Source organism: Numida meleagris, chromosome 11 (genome assembly GCF_002078875.1).
Source record: "Numida meleagris isolate 19003 breed g44 Domestic line chromosome 11, NumMel1.0, whole genome shotgun sequence".
In the NCBI taxonomy this organism is placed as follows: domain Eukaryota; kingdom Metazoa; phylum Chordata; class Aves; order Galliformes; family Numididae; genus Numida; species Numida meleagris.
In genome coordinates, this window is record NC_034419.1 from 1,405,046 (window position 1) to 1,423,394 (window position 18,349).

The 18,349-nt window shown below is 51.9% G+C and overlaps 1 protein-coding gene across 2 annotated transcripts in view; it reads right to left on the reverse strand.

Annotated features, from left to right (window-relative positions):
* Positions 1-18,349, reverse strand: part of CACNA2D2 (calcium voltage-gated channel auxiliary subunit alpha2delta 2) — a 129,440-nt gene that overhangs the window by 88,353 nt on the left and 22,738 nt on the right. For both annotated transcript variants that reach the window (XM_021409077.1, XM_021409076.1), the window contains exon 2: positions 17,964-18,045. In XM_021409077.1, coding sequence (XP_021264752.1) covers positions 17,964-18,045 — 82 coding nt within the window. The remainder of the gene's footprint in view (positions 1-17,963; positions 18,046-18,349) is intronic.

Below are 18,349 nucleotides of genomic sequence, written 5' to 3' on the forward strand. Positions count from 1 at the left end.
GGAGAGGAGAGGAGAGGAGAGGAGAGGAGAGGAGAGGAGAGGAAAGCTCTCAGGGCCAGGGATGGAGTCCAAGCGAGCCTTGCATTGTGAGGGGTTCCTTGCTCACACTGGAAGCCTGTCTTGAGGATTCCTGCTCTGAATCTGGGAGCAAAATAATGAAAAATGAATGCTAAACAAATGAGGATGCTGAGCCTGGAGCCACTCAAGCCGGCCACAGACTCGTGTTAGCCAAGCAGTCATGCAGCCGATGCCCTGCTTCACCCTGGCCACGTGTGGCTCGCTGAATTCCTCGGGGCTCCGTGGCCTCATTTCCTGATGGCAGAGAGCGCTGTGCTTCCGGGGGCACGAGCCTGCTAACTGCACCCCCAGCACCTACATGCCTTGGCGTAGGGCCCCTGGGCTGGTTTTGGCTATCCAGCTGCTCAGCAGCACCACAAGTCCCCATCAAAGCCTTATTTCCAGCAAAGGAAACCTCTGATGCCATGCTGGGCTCACCTTATCTGCAGCAGGCCTGGTGCTGCGCTCACAGGCTGGCAGGCAGCACTCAGAGCTGGCGGGGCCGGCTTGCCTTCGCTCTCTCCCAGGAAACGATTGCGATTGTGGCAGGAGATCGGTGTGTGATAATTAATAACACCACCACAAGGGAAAATAGAAGGCAATCAGCTGAGCCGGGCCGGGAGGAAGCGGGGCAGGTTGGCAATGTTAGCACTGGGTGCTGCTCTGGGCCTCGTGGGCTGCAGGTGCCTGGCTGCATGCACCGCGCTGCAATGCAGCTTGGTTTTGCTCCTCCAATGAGCAAATTCCCCAGGTGCCACATGGAGCAGGTTGATAAACAGCAGCAGGAGCGCTGGGGATACAGAAATGCAGCACTGGTGGAAGGTGCTGGGGAGAAGTGTTCTTACACCAAAATCACACAGGAGCACGCATGAAGCAACACAAAGGAGCTCTGAGCCCAATTTCAGGGCACCATCCAATGCTTGTGTGAAAAGCAAACACACAGCGCAGCCTCCTCAGGGCCCTGGGAGCCAGAGGAGCTGCATCTGGAGGGACTGCAAAGGCTTCTAGGGCATGAGCACCACACAGCTGGTGGCTAAGGTGTAGAAAAGGAGATTCTCTGGGCACCTGAGGGCTCTGTAGCCCTGGGTCACAGCCGCCCAAAGCCAGCAACGATGCAAAGGAAACAAACCCTTCTCTCAACAGGCACAGACCTCTGCCCTTGCCCCAGCTGCTGGGGAGGAGGAGGAGGAGGGGAGGAGGAAGGCAGGCAGCCAGCGGGCGGCGGGGCTCACGCTGGAGCTGTGCAAACACTAATACGGCAGAAGCTAATTTTACAGAGTTCCACTCTGCAGCCTCCTCTTTGTCCCAGGATTCCTCAGCCTGGGAGATTAGTAGCTTCGAGACAGAGAAATAGAAGTTATTTTAAAATTTAGCATAAACTCACTCAGACTCGACGAGCAAGTGACTTTGGGAGGGTGGGTTTGGGTGCTGGAAGACGTGCGCAAATAAGTGAGAAAAAATTGAAGGACTGGGAAAAGAATGAGCATTTCTGCCACCCCAGAGCCCTTTTTTTTTTTCTCCTCCTCGTGCCTCTCCACGCTCACTTTCTGTCCCTCCCGAGCCCTCCCTGATGTGCAGGCAGCACTCCTGCCTGCCCATGTTTAACCCCCTTTCTACCAACCTCACACTGCCTGCAGCTCCCAGCCCAGCAGCACCAGCCAGGAGCACCCTATGTTCTTAGCTTGGTGACAGGTGGATGGCTGGACTGGATGATCTTAGAGGTCTTTTCCACCCTTGGTGATTCTATGATTCTATGACTCTGCAGGCCCCCAGTGCCCGCCAGCACCGCCCAGACCACACAGATGCAGCGTCCATTTGCAGTGCGTTTGCTTGTGCAACGTGCAGAGGGATGGAGGTAAGATGCTTTCAGAGGTAAGGAGCAGAGGCAGTCTGATTTGAGGAATCCAGGCCAGCCAGAAGAATTTGCAGAGAAGGCCAGACAAGCACGGAGGGATGTGGGGTGGGAGTATGGGGCAGGGCAGGTGCCAGCAGCCCCTCAAAACTACTCAGCCCACATTGAGGGCTGCAGCCCTGCGTGCAGCAAGAAGAGAGGAACGGCTTCGCAGGAGTTCATTATGCTTGTTCATCTTCATTTTGCCTCTAACAGATGAGCAGCATAATGGCTCTGGCTTTCCTGGACGCCACAAAGCCAGAAACATCCTAATGAAAAATAAATGTATTTACAGGGAGACGTCAAAACAGCCCAAGACAAGGCAAAGTAATGTGCCTGGGCTGGGAACGAGGGCTTTTATTTCATCACCCCTCCACGGCCTGCGAGCAGATCACGCAGCGGAGAGAGATAAATATTTTAAATAGCGACACTTCAGCAATGCACGGTTGTGCAAGACAGGGAATAATTAGAAAATAAATTACTTTTTTTTTTTTTTTTTTAGCATGGTAATTCCAGACGTTGAATGAATTAGATTACTTGACAAACTCCAGACCCACGCAGGGATTCTGTGAACAGCCGTGCTCCTGCCCAAGGAGGCGGAGGGAATGTGGCCTTCAAAAGGAAGCCAAAGCACAAAGAAACACAGCTTGTAGAGAAGGCGCCCAGGATCTGCCTGGCTGCCTCCACAGATCTAAGCATGAGAGGTTTCCTCTGGCCTCCCAGCAGCAGCTCAGGCTAAGAACAGCCCAATCCAAACCAGCAGGCATCGCCATCAGCACGCACACAGGTTGCTGAACTCAGTAGTTACCAAATCCCTGCCCTTATTCTGTCCCGTGAAAGCTCCAGGTGCCTTTATCTGCTGGAGCAAAGAGGTTGGGATTCATCAGAATGACCTCCCCTTGCCTCACTGGTGGAAGTCCACTGGCGTAGATGCAAATGTGTTTCCCCCAAATCCCGATTAATCATACAAGCGGATGGATATACAGGTGACGAATATGCACACACACATTTCATTGTTGTGCTGACAGAGAACATTGCTTATTTGGGAAAACCAGTGACATTTTCACCTGTTCCTGTAAAGAGACTTGCTCCAGATAATCGCTCTTCCCCAGTCCCCACTCCCAAGCTGGGTGTAAGTGCCCAGTGAGCCCAGACAGAAGCCAGCCCCATGCAGACACTCATGCACTGTCTCAGTGAGGACTGTTCTGCAGAAAAGACCTATATCTCAGGAGAACGGTGCACGAGTCTGCCAGTGGTTGTGTTGTTCGACGGCACTGCATTGCTCTAGAAGCACAAACACACTGTTGTACCGGTGCACACGTCACACGATTCTGGCTAACAAGGTCTTGCCCAAGAGCTTGCTCAAGAAGCCATAAAGCTTGGAGGGCACAGGGGCATTCTGCCCTCCTGAAGCTTCCAGTTACTGTAAACGTATCTTAAGATAGAGGTAAATGTGAAGAGTACCAACCAATTTCAATATGGAAGAAAAGACCAACAAAAAGAGCCACCCAACCTACACGTCCTAAGGCACCGCCATTAGATCCAGCTACAAGCATGATACAGTTGAGCAGAAACAGCGGTAACTTTGGCTGAAATATTTAACAGGCATTGTGCAAAACCAAGTGTAACAACGTCAAGAAGTTTCATGTTTTAAGGCCAAAGTGGAAGGAGACACCTGCAGCACCTACAAGCTGGAAAGCACAATGAAAGCATCCAGGAATTCAGCCGTGTGCTGGATAAGCAGGACTTTAAAAAACACATTGTTTTGAAATGTGTTGGGTTCTTAAACCTCAGTCTGTCTTAATCATTACCATTACACTGCTGCTTAATGCTACTGAAAGAACAAGGCAGGGGAAGGACTTTGGGTTATCAATAATAATAATAATCAAATAAGCACAGTTTTAAAAAACAGCTCACACGATTCAACGGCTGTTGCCAGAGTACCTACACTGCACCAGTTTGTTAGAGGGGGACCTGAGGTTCCTTTTTCTTTTAATCTGAGAACTCCTTAGCCGAACAGAGCCATACATCATCGCGTGCATTTGTAATTGTGCAAATGTTGCGTTTAGAACTTGATGTTGAACAGTAACGCTCCCGCTCACATTTCACCGATGTGTGCTCCAAAACATCATTCACCTTAGCACAGGTTTTCCCCTAAGGAACCACCTTTGTTTTCAAAATTATTAAAAAGGTAATCAAGTAGCCGAAGGAGGAATTTGCAATGCAAGATTTGCTCGCACTTTGAAGTTAAGCATCAATCTCTAACCATTTAAAAAATGCTTTTAAAGGCAAAGCTACTAACCCATAAAAGCTGGGGGAAGTAACAGCAGCATAACAACCGAATTTGCAGCTGTTTTGTACTGCTAGAGCAGATGAAGTGAACTCATGAATTCAGCCTTTAATTTGTAATTGATTTTGTGACTTCACAGTGAGCCCAGGTCTCTGCAGGGGATGGGGGGGGGGTCAGTCCCCGTGCCCCGTGCTTGCAGGGCTCCCCGTCACTGCCGCTCAGCACACGGCAGGGAAATAATCTGAGGGTCACCGACGCTTGGGCCACCACTGCATGGGTCACGGCACACACCTGGTCTGCACCCCAATGAGCACACTGCAAAGAGGACCTGGTGCAGCCCCACTGCCTGCTCTGTAGGTGCTGTGCAGCCGGGGCAACCCTGTTGTACCTTGGTAATTAGATGCAACAACCTTCAAGAATTTAACCAAAGCATGACCTGGTTGCCTCCAACACAGCCTGCATCAAGCCTGCTGTTACATCAATGGAAAACTTTGCCCTCATTATCTTCTTGCTATTATCAACTCGAACAGAGTAAAAAAAAAGTCTGAGATAAATTCCTGAAAGGACATGAAAAGAAATAATCTCGTTCAGATATGCTCACAGACACGCAGAGAACTCCTCCACTCGTAGTCCTCATTGCTACAAACATGGAGAGGATGAGCTGTATTTGCATGCTAAAAACACTATGAGCTCAGATTCCAAATGGAAGAATTCATCTATCCCTATAGAAATGAGCAGTTCCAAGGGGGATATCCATTGAAAACAAGTTCTAAAGCTTTGGTCACCATCTGCCCCCAGTGCCAGGTGCAGGCATGCCAGTAAGACCTAGTAAGAAGGATGCTCCTACTGGTGTCTATAGCAGCCAGTCCAGGTTTGTCTGAGCTTATGGCACACTTTGCTGAGATGCAGGAAAAGCCCAGGGAAAGCTGCTCTGCTCCTTTCCCTTTAAACAAGAGAGGAATAAATACAGAAGCCTTGGAAAGGTGCCTCAAGTTTGCTGTATTTCAATTTCCATGACAATTGGATTATGATCCCTGTTTATCCCCATTGACAAAGTAATTGCGTTGGTCAGCTGGATCTCCTCCTCCCTCCCACGGGCGGCGGCACGGCCCCAGCAGGGATAAGGGCCCCGCTGCCACCAGCGGCCTCCAGCCCCCGCGACAGGCGGCCAGTCCTGCTGTCTGCGTGCCAAGGGCCTCTGGCTGCCAAACTGCTGCTGGGAGCTGCTTTGTAGGGCCACGGCAGAAACCAAAGCAACCGCGGCTTAGGGTGCCTCAGCGTCCAACCCCAGCACAGAGTCATACGATCATTTGGGTTGGAAAAGGCCTTCGAGGTCACCAAGTCCAATATGTTTGCACAAATCCAAAGCACAGGAGAAGCAGTCAAGCCTTGGCACAGGCAGCCCAGGGAGGTGGGGGAGTCACCATCCCTGGAGGTGTTCGAGACATGTGGGGATGAGGCACTGAGCGATGTGGTGAGTGGGCAGGTGGGGGTGGGGCGATGGTTGGATTAGATGAGCTTTAGAGGTCTTTTCCAGACTGAGCGATTCTGTGATTCTATGATAACAACATAGAAGTCTGCAGCCTGCATCTAGGATGCTTTTGGTGCTGGGCCTTCAGGAAAAAAGCAATGACCTATGAGATCATGTAGTATAAGTGCAAAGCAAATCCAACGGTCTCCTCCATGAGGTGCTACTCCACCAGCACATCACCTATACAGCAAGAATAATGCAAAGAAAGGAGTAGGAACGACCAGATTCCCAAAACACCTCCAGCCATCTCAAAGCAGCAAGATGCCCCTTGCTCAGGATAGGACAAAGGAAGCCAAGGGGGAGGATTTGCTGGAGTGGGCCCAGGAGGGAAGGAGATGCTCCAGGTGCTGGACAACAGATCTCTGTGCAGGGAGCTTCAGAGGCTGCAGAGGCAATCATTTCTGTGCTGCTCCTCTCCCTGCTGCTCCTGATGCTGCAGATACCTCAAGCAGGACCTGTAATTGCAATTTGAAGTGCCCTCGGCTCATGGAGAAGGACATCTGAGGGAGAAGGCGTACCAAAGCCTGCTCTGCGGGAGAAGGGAGGAACGAGGAGGAACAACGTGCATCTCAAAGAGAACAGGTCCACAACTGATACGTATTACAGGACCGTGACGAAACAGAGAGAAAGAAATATGATAAATACAGCACATACAAGCAGCCCTAGAGATGTATCAGAACAAATACAGGGCAAGAAATTATTACATATAGCTAACAGAGATCCACATTAGGAGCAGTATTACAAGAAGGATTACCTCTGTCAAAGCCAGCCCCTGGAGACCCCCTGAGGCTAACGCCGGTCCTCCACAGCTGCTCCTGAGGCCCTCATGAAACAAGGCCACTTCCATTACAGCGCGGGCTCCACTCCTGCTCTCTCCTCACCTAACCAGAACAGCCCACAACCAGCAGCGGGCTGAGCCCCCAGCCCCAGCCAGAATCTGTGGGAAGGATGAGGTTTAAGCAGCAGCCACAAGCTCGCAGGGCAGGCTCAGGACAGGGATGCTGCAGCACAGCTGTCCTCACTGCCTGCCTCACAAAGGCTGCTCCTCCAACAACATCCTTCCTCTAGCCAACAAGCCAGCTCAACTTTGTGCTCTAGCTGGACTCATTGAAACTTAGCAGACCTCCCTGCTGCTCCAGAAATTAACTTGCAATTTGTCTTGAGACCTGAAACCAAATGCTGTGCTAGAAAAAAAGGCCAGGAATCGTGTGTGACGTGGTTCTCCCTGACAGAGGGGGCTTCCCTGGATAACAAACAGCCCGGGATGCTCTACCACAGGCTGTCTGTGACTCGGGACCACACCGGAGGTGACTGAACACATTCAATTTCTGTGCTGAAGTTCAGGGAGGTGCAGGTGTGGCCCCCACAGCCGCCAGCCAGGTCTGCAGAGCGATGCCTGGTGATGCCAGTGAGAGCAGGATTGCGACCCGGCAGCCAGAGCTCTGCAGCAAGAAACACAGCTTCTTGGGATTGAAGAGTCAGGGGGAAACAGCTCTGCTGCGAGAAACACAACTAAAAACCAAAGCGAGAGCCCAGCATACACCGCTTGCCCCACAACAACCACCCTCACGCAGTTCACTCATCCGTGTGGGAGGAACTTAAGTGATCAGCTTTGCTGTCTGTGTATCTTCAAAGCACAGAAACATTCAGACAAGCATTACGTCTGACCTGCTTCATTACAGGTCTCCAGCCACCAAACATTGCTTTTGAATCACGGGAACCACCAAGGATCCTTGTGTTACCCAACATAAAGGTGCTGAGTGCCTTCTCTGGAGGTTTTCTTTCCTCTGAAGCACAGTATGTGCTGTTCCTTGGGCTTCTCCTCCCCCTGTGCCTGAGACTTGGTCAGGGGACTGGGGGATGTGCTGTGAGTACAGGGCTGTATATGTTCTGTACATGTCCTGACAGTGCATTGCCAGAGCAAGCCAGCTGCTAAGCAAAGAATCTAGCTTTGGTCCCGTCACGTGTTTGAAATTCATCTGCAGATGCATTTTTTTGCAAGATTGTTACTCCAAATCATACAGCAACCTACTTCAGCCAAGGCATCAGCTCACCCGTATTGCAAAGGATAGTTGCCGGGTGGATGTGAATCAAGTGCCAACGGTTTGGAGGCGCCCCGTGCAGTGCCACACCAGGACACCTCCACCATCCCACTGGGGGAACAACCAAAGCAGCAAACAACAACCCGTGGCTCACAGGAAACGGCCACCAAGGGTCTCTGCTGCACCCAACCTGTCGCTTTTGCTCAGGCAGGTGGAGCTTGTTCAAACACGGGCACACGTGAACCCAAGCATCCAAATTTCACCACTTCCCCCACAGCCATGGTGCTGGGGAGAAAGCTCATAGTCAAACAGAAACAGTATCTGCAGTAAAATACATACCAAATCACTGGGAAAGTAATTGCTTTTTGTATAAATGGTCTTTAAAATTTTCTCCGGCGTAGAAGCCCCTTGAAAAAGGGAAAGAATAAATTTGCTGCATGTGAATTTATTCAAAGCTAGTGGATTCAGTATAATGAAATCCTCCTAAGTAAATATCTGATAAAGAAGCAAACACTTAGCACTTGACCCCAGGAGCTGGGACTTCTTGACACGCAGCTCTCATGCAGAGCAGCGGGAGCCTCGGGGCTGGTGGCTCTGAGGGCTGCGAGGGGCAAGTCCCCACCAGCAGCTCAGAGCACGGTTCTGGGATGCGTGCTTCCAGAAGATGTTCCTTCTTCCTCTGTGGGGACTCTGTGAAAGCGCCCAGCTCGCAGTCTGTGCTGTGCCCTTCCTTTGCCGAGAGCCAGGGCACCCAGGATCGGCCAGGAGACCCGCAAGCATCTGCAACAACAGATCGCTGAGATTTCCCCCCCCCCCCCCCCCCCGCTTTCTTTGTCCTGTTGCCCCAGACGTGAGCAGCAGCACACTTTTGTTTTTTTTCCTACACATTCTCTCCTGGTGAGAGAAACTTGACTCGTGGCTTAAACATGAGATGGAAATGAGGTGCTATTGCATTGCAGCAAAGACTTGCATTCCCATGACAAAAACCTCGCCCGGAGCACTGCCGTGCCCCCAGGCATCCCGGCAGCTCCAGAGCAGGAGGGCTGAGTGCTCTGCACTCTGTGGCTTCACGGTGGGACCCTCCCAGCTCCCAGCTGGTTCACTGCTCCTCTACCCAGCTCTCATTGAGAGCTGTGCAGGCGAGCCCTGCCCCCGCATCAGTAACTGACCCCGGGGTCAAACCCATGCTGAGCTCTGCTATTGGGTGTCCAATGTGTCAGATGTAACACAAAACCTTGCCAAATTGATGCAACCACTGTATACAGCACAGCCCAGAACAGCCTCATTGGAGAAGCATATGTGAAATTTGCCCATGAAAATGACGCTGCTTCAAGTCTTTTCTAGCTGGAAACCACTCAGCAGTATCTGTCAGTACTGACAACTGGGATGCGAGCTTCGAAGCAGTCAATCTCCAATTTCAGCTGGAACCAGTTTCCTATAGACACCGATATCCAAGGTAGATAATTGTTATTCCAGAAAGCAGAAGTCTTCAAGAGGAAAAGCCTTCTGTTCTCCATGCCATGCATCAGCTCCGCCAGCATTCAAGTCAAGGGCAATTCAGCGCGATCCCTCGTGCACCTGTCTGCAGGCACCCACCTACTGACCCCCATGAGACCCCCGTCAGAGGTGGGGGGTACGCCCCACGGCCATCCTACCATGGGCACAGAGCTGAGTGCTGCTCGCACAGCTGCTGGAGCTGCCACAGCTGCAGTTAGGACCACTGAGGACTCTTCTTGGCCTCCCCAGCAATGGGTTTTAAGGCGATGGGCACTGTGATGCTTTATGACCTGTTCATCAACCACTGAGACAAGCCACCAGCTCAGTCCCAGCCAGGAAAAGCAAACAGAAGCCTAAACCTGGAAAAAAAAGAGTGTCCTCCCGTGGAAAAAAAGAACAAAAATTGAGGGCAATGACTCCTTGTGTCCTTGAAATCATCTCTAAGAAGGATGGAGAAAAATAGCACAGACTAGCAAGGAGAAAAAACAGCTCTTCTGTCAGACCACTGCCCAGGACCACTGTGTGCAAGCAGGTGTTGAACACACCATGTCCCCCATCCCCTTTGGCAGCAGCCATGGGGCAGAGGGGTCTCAGGGGCCAGCAGCATCTCCAGGGGACGAGGAGCCACCACAGCAGCCAGCAGCAGCAGGTGGGGGCAGCTGTGGGGCGTGGAGGGTCGCAGCCAGCAGCCCGCAGGGATCCAGCCCCACAGCCACAGGACCAGCAGCCTGCCAGGGCAGCGTGGTCCCCCCCAGGCATAAGCGTGCGAGCGGATCTGCATCGGCGCAGCTGTACATCACCTTTTGCACAGAGCTTAGGCCTCCCAGCTGTGCTAATTAATCGCTGGAGGAGCTCTCAGTGCCTCGCCGTGCCGCAGAGAGCCACTCAGAGCCGCTCGCGCTGCCTCCCGCTGCCGCAGTCACGCTGCTGCTCCGCCTGGGGAGCAGGGAGGGCTGGGCTGCAACTCCCCACCGCCCGCACGCACCGCACCCCCTGCTACAGGAAAAGGGTGGGATCAGAGAGAGCTGAGACCTGCGGACCCCTCCATCCCCATCGCTTCCCCCTCTGCCGCCCAGCAACCCGCAGGGTTCCCAGGCACACAACGGGCTCAGGACAGTGCTGCACATCCCACCATACCTCTCCATCAGGAACTTGCAGAGTACACATGCCCCCAGCCCTCCCAGCACGGCTCCCCGGCGCTCAGTGACCAAAGTCAGGGTGCTCCCCCTTTCCACACCCACAGACCGTGGCAGACTGCAGGACAAAATGCAACCTCTCAAAGACACGCTGCACCTGGAGCAGAGACCCCACACAGCCCAACAGCACCCACGTGGCACCGCGCACACCCGTCCTCTGCCACCAGGAGTGGCTGTCGCCCGCACCGGTTCTCAGCATATGCTTCAGTGCTGAATCAGACTGTAAGCAATATGTTAGCAAGGCAGGCCAGATTCCTGCAGGAGTGGGGCTAGGAGGTGGTGTCTGCTAGCAGGGTGCTTTCGGTTTGAGGTTCGCTTTGGAGTTGTTGCACCTCCAGCTGTGATGAAAAATCCTCGCTGAATGCTGTTTGGGAATAGCAGAAACCTGACTCCTTACTAAGCTGTGTGAGCAGAGACCAAGCAGAGAGGTGCTGATGAACCGTGGCTCCCGGCCTTCCTGCAGGAAGCTGCAGGTCAAGTGGGAGCCCCACGGCACAGATTGCTCCGATGCTGCCTCTGCTCTGCAGGCAAGCAGAGACCATCCAGCCCCTGGGCTGCTATCCTGGCATCTATCATGGCCACTAAACACTATTTTAAAAGAAAAAAGAGGTTTGATTGTTAAGTTAGTGAACAATCCAGATGTCAGAGCGAAAATCTAGAGCAAGGTTAAGGATTCTTTTCCCTTCCGTACAGCTGCACGAGAGGTGAACGAGCACCAGAGCGCTCTGATTTCCTGCCTGGTTCCAATAAATGTTGCACTACCAGGCACCCAAGGGACTGCTGTGGTTTGTCAAAACCAATTAATTTTCTTCCACGGAATGCTTCAGGCACCTCAAAATGTCATTCGAGAGCTAGCACACGTCTAAGGAGGAGGGAAAGGCAGCAGGCAGGTGCTGCAGCGGGAGCACAGCCCCCTTCGCTCCCAGCAGCAGGCGAAGTGTGAGCACGCGCAGCGTCGCAGAAACACCACGCTATAAGCCCCGTGAATACCAACAAGGAGCTGCTGCTTGTGAAACACACCGGGAATAAGTTTCCTAAGGGAGAACGCAAAGCTGAGAGTCTGCCTTTCTCACTCGTGTTTCCGCAGATCCATCGCTCGGTGCTGGTAACGAGCCAGAAGTGACAAATCGAGCAGTTGTTATTAAGGAAGATGAGCTCTGGGGTCAGGATTCCCAGGTTCCCTTCCTGGCATTCCAACACTCAGTGCAGAGGAAGGATTTCAATCTCCTGCGCCTCAATTTACCCAGTGCACAGGGTGCAACGCTTTCCTTCTCTGCTGTAGTGGGAAGTGGAGCCAACTTGTTTGCAAGTAATTTTAATAATCGGCCATGAAATGCACTAGATGTAAGCGTGGTATTATCATGCTATCATTTCTTTTTCAGTGAACAGCTAGATACTGAGAGTAAGACTATATTGGAACTATCATTTATACTTAGAACCCTCACATATCACTGGGCGTAAAGCAGCTATCTTTCACCCTGCTACAAAAGCTGGCAATGGAGAAGGACATGTTCTTCCTGCGTGCTGCTGTTCTGCAGAAGGGGCATGGGACAAAAGTCAGAGAACACGGAACACTTTGCACTGAGCACCCTCAGCTCACCCCACCCGGAGCGGGGGACCTGTGGCTGTTGGTGCCCCCAGCCAGTGCAGAGCCAGGAGCAGGGAGCCAAGGCTCCTCTGCAGGTCCTGGATCTCAGGTCCAGCATCATCCTTGCTGTACCAACTTGCCGAGCCCTCCAGAGTAACAAAAGAATGGGGAAGAAATCCGCCTTTCTTTCTGTCCACCAGCCACAATATCCCCAACAACCGACTTGTTTCAGAGTCATCCAAGGTTTACCACTACAATCTTCTTTGCTCCCCAAATCACACCAACGCCCCACTGTCTCCTCCTCTATTTACCTGGCATAACAGTCACAGCGGGGAACTGAAGATCTGCTCTTTCCTTCAAGCTACAGCCCGAGGCTTCACTTGGGCACTCGGAATGAGAATTAATGCTGCTGTCTAAACAGTCCCTGCTGGCTCCTACAATGCCTGCGAGCATCTGGATCCGGCCCCCAGCCCAAGGCATCACCTGGGCATTTTGGGAACTGCCCCAGCAGAAGCAGCCACGCCTCCAACAGCATCTCTTTGCACAGAAACCTCACCTGTCCATCAGACAGGATTATCTCCTCCTTCGAGGAATATCTTGACTCTACATAATTAACAGGCAATAAGTGCCCATAAGCAGAGCAGGAACACTGCAGGCCAACAGGTCACCGTGGCTGGGCGCTGGGAATAAGGGCTCCGTCACGTTGCTGACAGCAGATGTCAAAGGTGGCCTGTTGTAATGAGGAGCAGTCAGTGCACCCGCTTAACATGCAAGTTTGCAGCTGCACGTAACCAGGTCCCAGCCACAATTCAACAAAACCCACACACGTGGCTCTGAAAACTCACCTCTGCTGCGTTCTCCTCCGCATGCCCACGTCCTCTTTCATTGCTACAAACACACCAACGGAGAAACGGCATCTGACTGCTTCCTCCACACAATAACCCTGAATCTCTGACAGCTGCTTCCTTCCCTGCAGCCTTTGCTGCTACCTCACTGGCAGCCACACGCTTCTCTGCACTTGGAAGTGGCCGATCAGCTGCAGGACACAGGGATCGGGTGCCCGATCCCACCCCTCCCAGGGGGAAACAGCAAACCCGCAGCCCATGGCGGAGGCACTTGCAGCCTGTAAATAATATTGAAAATCTGATACTGTGGTAGAATACGCACATATATTCTATTACTTCGTATCTTGATCTGTGTTGGAGCTGCATTTTTGGCTATCAGCTCCACTCGCAGCAGCCTGAATCCCAGGCTACATCCATTCCCCTGTGAACGTAAAGAACCATCTGGAGAGAATAATAAAACAATTAACTTTCCATTAAGAATAATCTATGTATGTTTTTAAGGAGGCAAACCATAATGACCTCCACCTCATTATTCAGTTTGCATTCTGGTGGGCTGGTTGGGATTTTGCCTGGCTGTTTTTCAGCAGCCTGAGGGCAGTGATTTGAGCTGGAGCTGATGGGAGGACTCCACTGAGCCCTTAACCCAGGGCATGACCACTGGGCTGAGCGGGACCTCCCGAAACCTTCCCAAGGCCTCATCGCCCCCAAGGGTTCACGTGGCTGCACATTGCCAACACCACCCACCGCAGCAGTGCCACGGACCATGCATGGCAGCTGGCTGGCTAAGCATATCAGGTGCGCTCTGGGCACGAAGTGCAGAGGAGCGCACGCAGGAGATGCACGCACCTGAGCCGTCTGTTGAGCACCAGGCTCATTTAACTTGTTGCTGACAGCAGCATAAATCATCAGCGACTCCATAAAACTCGGCGTCAGTCCCCTCTGATTTTGCTAACTCACCAACCAACTGCGAGTGTATTATCTCCACTGAATAATTTTGCAAAGTGAGAGGGTTCCGAGTGAGGGCTGTTGCCGTGCACGTCACCCTGCTGCACAAGGACACGCAGGCTGCACGCTGATGGAGCACTGCACCTTTGGCAGCAGCCCTGGCCCCAAGCACCTGCCTCGGTTTCCCAGTGGGAAGCTCATGATCTGTCCTGCAGCTCTCACACCGCTCTCGAGCCCACGGTCCCCAGCAACAGAGACGGAACGAGTAGAGTTTAAACTAAAATTAGCTAGAATGTGAAAGCCCCATTTCAACCACTCAGATTGCTCCTCCAGATCTGGGCTTTCCAGTCCTGGAACCTGCACAGAAAGAGCTGGCAAACAGCGAGATGGTGCCCAGGCTCTGCAGTACAGCACAGGCAGGTCTATTCCCTTCCCACGCAGGCTGATAAGTTTCTCTATGATCTAAAAAAGTCATGAAAATCTGGCACAAATGAACAAATCAGTCGCACCTGAGTCCTGCTGGAAAAATCCTGGCCTCAGCTTTGAAATGTTGCAGAACATTTCAATTCACAGCTTCTGCATAGAGGGGGCAGGTTTTTAGCGTGCGAGCTGAAGGCATTTTAGCCTCAGACTGCCAGCCTGCAGCTGTAGCAGCCCACCTTTCTCTGCTAAACCACCAACACACACACACGTATATACACCCTGCCCCTCGAAGCAGGCTCCTGCACCCCGGGGCAGGACCCGCACCCATGCTGGGAAGGGCTTAGCGAGGGTGCTAACGTCACGCGACGAGCAGCCACATGCGGCCATAAATTATTCATACACATTACTCTAATTATGCAAATGCACTAAAAGCTGGAGCATATGTTTCCCTGACGTCTTCCAGGATGGATGCAATATGGTTCCTGTAGGGGAGAAGAGTGAGGAGCGGGACGATGGGTGTGGGGGCTGGCAAAGGGTGGCACAGGGCTGCCCTCCCTGAGCTGAGCTGCTGTGAGGCTGAGGACATCCAAGTGCTCCTCCTCGATAATATACTGCTGGCTCTGTGCTCAGCGCCGAGCGGAGTGCTGAGGCTGCGGAACGGCCGAGGCAGATTAAAATAAACCCAAGCAGTTTGGAACAGGGATGCGTTTATCTGGCATCGCACACTTCCTCTTATCAGCCCCGAGGAGCAGGGGAGGACACAGCAGCAGTGCGCAGGGGCAGGCTGGGGGGGTGGAGAGCAGCAAGGATGAGGCGGGTACCGCAGGAGCGCGGCATCGCCCCAGGTAGGGTCTGCTGCGGGCAGCAGGGCACCTGGCATGAACATCGCTTCTCTGCCACTTGAGGCTAGAGGCTGGCCGCCACAGGAAAAGGCTTGGGGGGCTCAGCTGCAGGGTTCTGAAGTCAAACTGTGGGTTATGGCACTGGATGGAACATCGGGGGCTTGGCATCCCGTTCTCTTGGCCTTGAACCTCATGAGCCTGAAGACTGCACCGCTGACCGGGAAGCCTGCTCTGCCCGGCAGCTGCCAGGGACGTGCTCTTGGTGTGTGGCACGGGGCTGCAAGGTTCCCATTCTGCAGCACAGTTTGTTGGAAGCACCACAAACAGCCTCCAAATTTTCCATCCCTCCTGAACGACCCTCTATGTGTTTCTATACCCAGACAAAACGAAAGCGAGAGAAACAAACACGATGCAATCCCACAGCTCGTTGGGTGATCTAGGCCACGTTACTGTTATGCCACCCAGGATCAAAAAGCTGAACAGAAAACCTTGGCAGCTCCTTTGATAGCAGCACATCCAACCAACTCGTGCAAAAGTGCTGGAAGAAAGGAGATCAGTGCGGTGCGTCGGGAAATGGCCTAAACACATTTGTTGTCCTATGAAGTGACACAGCGTGCACTGGGGCCGCGGAGAGAGATTTTTAGGGTAGTCTGCAGAATGAAATGATTTATAGAATTTCATCCTAGGATGTGACTTTAGAGTTCAAACAAGAGCCACCCTCGGGTGGGCAGCACTCCATTCAGCAGCATGGTGTCCCTGGCAGGGGGGCTGCAGGAGGGGTACAGCCCCGCGGGCTCGGCGGCACAAGGGCTCTGTTTCCACCATGCAAAAGAGGGATTTCTAAAAATCCACGTCTCAACTCAGATTACAGGGTCACCTTTTGACATTAAACGCTTCCCATACTGCAGCCCAGATGCACCTGCCTGCAAGCGGCAGACAGGAGGACGCGCAGCGCTGAATTCTTCAGGATGAAGCACTCTGTGTAATTTCACATTAGCACTTGCAAGTAATGTGGTCTTTGAGAGAAGTGTACTTCACTTGATATTCCATTTATGAATCAAACCTGAACTCCGCAGCCCCAGACCCCCAGGGAGACCCACAGAAAGCCTCCGCTACTCTTAGCTGGTGTTTTAACAGCTGCGCGTTGGAATTTTCAATAGCTCATCTCTTGACTTCAGGTGGTTTTAGCATTCAACAGACAATAATTGTGCACAACTCCTCGCTTCACAGGATGGTTCCAAAACAGATTTCAAACGAAAAAAAACCACCAAAAAACCCTTCCGTCCTTCTGTAGTCAGTTCATCTTGTATCAATCCATTACAGCGACGCACTGTGTTCTATCAGAAGAGTTAAGCAGAGAAAGTGGGAAGCTCTCTTACCTGTAATTGACTGACTGGCCAATAGGAGTCAAGTGCTGGCAAATTGGAGGTGTAATTTCTATTTAATTACAGCATTAAAAAAATTACATGATATACCTATTTAGCATGCAAAGGAGCAAAATCCAAGCTAATAAGAATAAATTGTAAGAGAGGACATGTACCAAATGTAGTGGCAGCCTATTTTTTTTTTGAGTTGTGCTTTGCTATAGATTATAGAGCCCGTTGTGCCTTTGTATCACCTGGAAAACCTGCATCCTCAGCTCTGACTCCACACCTTGCCAACATGCAAAACTGCATTGCAGAAATGCATAGATACAAATAAAAATATGCAGCCAACTCAACGTGGCATGTATGCTCTCCATGCAGCACACTGACTGTCTATCAGTCCCGGGGAAGGGAATGCAAGAGAAACCCAGACAGACCTCTCTGAAGCTCAAATGTGATATGAGAGAATGGACAAACTACGAACAGTTTTGCAGGCCTTCAATTAAACTCATTTTGAAGTGCATTTAAAAGAAACCAGTGCAACTTCTGTGTTTAGGCAGTGGATGATCACCAGGAGCATGGAATGTGAACAACTCTGTTGAAACCAGTATAGCTACTGGCACAAGGCAGCAAGAGGCCCATATACCACTGGCTTCTAAGAACATGCCCCTGCCATGAGAAAACCTGAGTGCACCCCGTGCTTTTTTCTGGGGTAACACATTCATCATGCTCAAGAAGCCTATTTTCTTAAGATTAACACCATAACACTAAGCTCAAATCACTGTCTTTCAACACAGCTCGGCTGGAACACAGTGCTGGGAGGGGAACCACACAGGTCCTAAAGACCCCTTGATCTACAGAGTTCATAGACCACAGTGAAGCTTTCCCCAAGTGCCCTTCCCATAGCTTTCCACCCCCAGCCTGGGGCCACCACCGTGCCCACTTTGGGGTGCAGGTGGCAGCAGCACTAACAGGGTTTTGTTCTGTGGCACTGCGAGAACAGAAGCCAAACAAGAATTACAGTTTTTACCTACAATCTCTCTTTAAAAACACACAACTTCCAATGTTAGTCAAATTACCCTTTGGACATTTTCTGCTTGGTCAACAGAAGTTTGAAATTAAAGCACAAATTAAACAACCCTCAATCCTGGAGGAACATTTGGATTTGAGATGCGTTCAGCATGCCGTACAGAAAGAAACACGGGTACGTGCTCAGGCAGCAGTGACATGCAGCCCTGGAGAAGCAGACAGATGCAAGCCACGCACGCTCCCACACGCCTGCAAAATGCATGGCATCGAGCAGCAAGCAGCAGCACAGCCAGCCGTGCCCCAGCACGTGGAGCCAGCTGGGAGCGTGACACACCACGAGTGCTCACATGGGTGATTTCTGCAATGGGGACATTCATGGCCACGAGGAAGGCAGCACCGATAAAAGACAGACAGCTTGCTTACCCCTCTGAGCTGCTGGACGCCACCAAATATCCTCATCACGCCATCAATCTCCTGTTCCAGCCTTCTGGCCCAGTACTGCATACTGCAAGAGACAGAGAGGAAGAGAGGAGGAGAAAGGGAGAGAAAGAAAGAGAGAGTCAGAGCCCTGCCACGCAGCAGATAAGCCAGGTAATGAAGGGACAGGGAGGATGTCCAGGGCTGCGCTCACTGCTCTGCTCCTGCAGCATCAGGTGCAGGCAGTACCGAGAGCACGCGGCTCCTGAGGGCGATGGCTGGGGCAGGCTGCAAGCTCAGGACTCCAAAACAATTTATGCACAAGGCAATGCAGAGAGAAAAAGGAAGAAGAGTTACAACAGAAATCGCATCTCTTTTTTTCACCCCCTTCT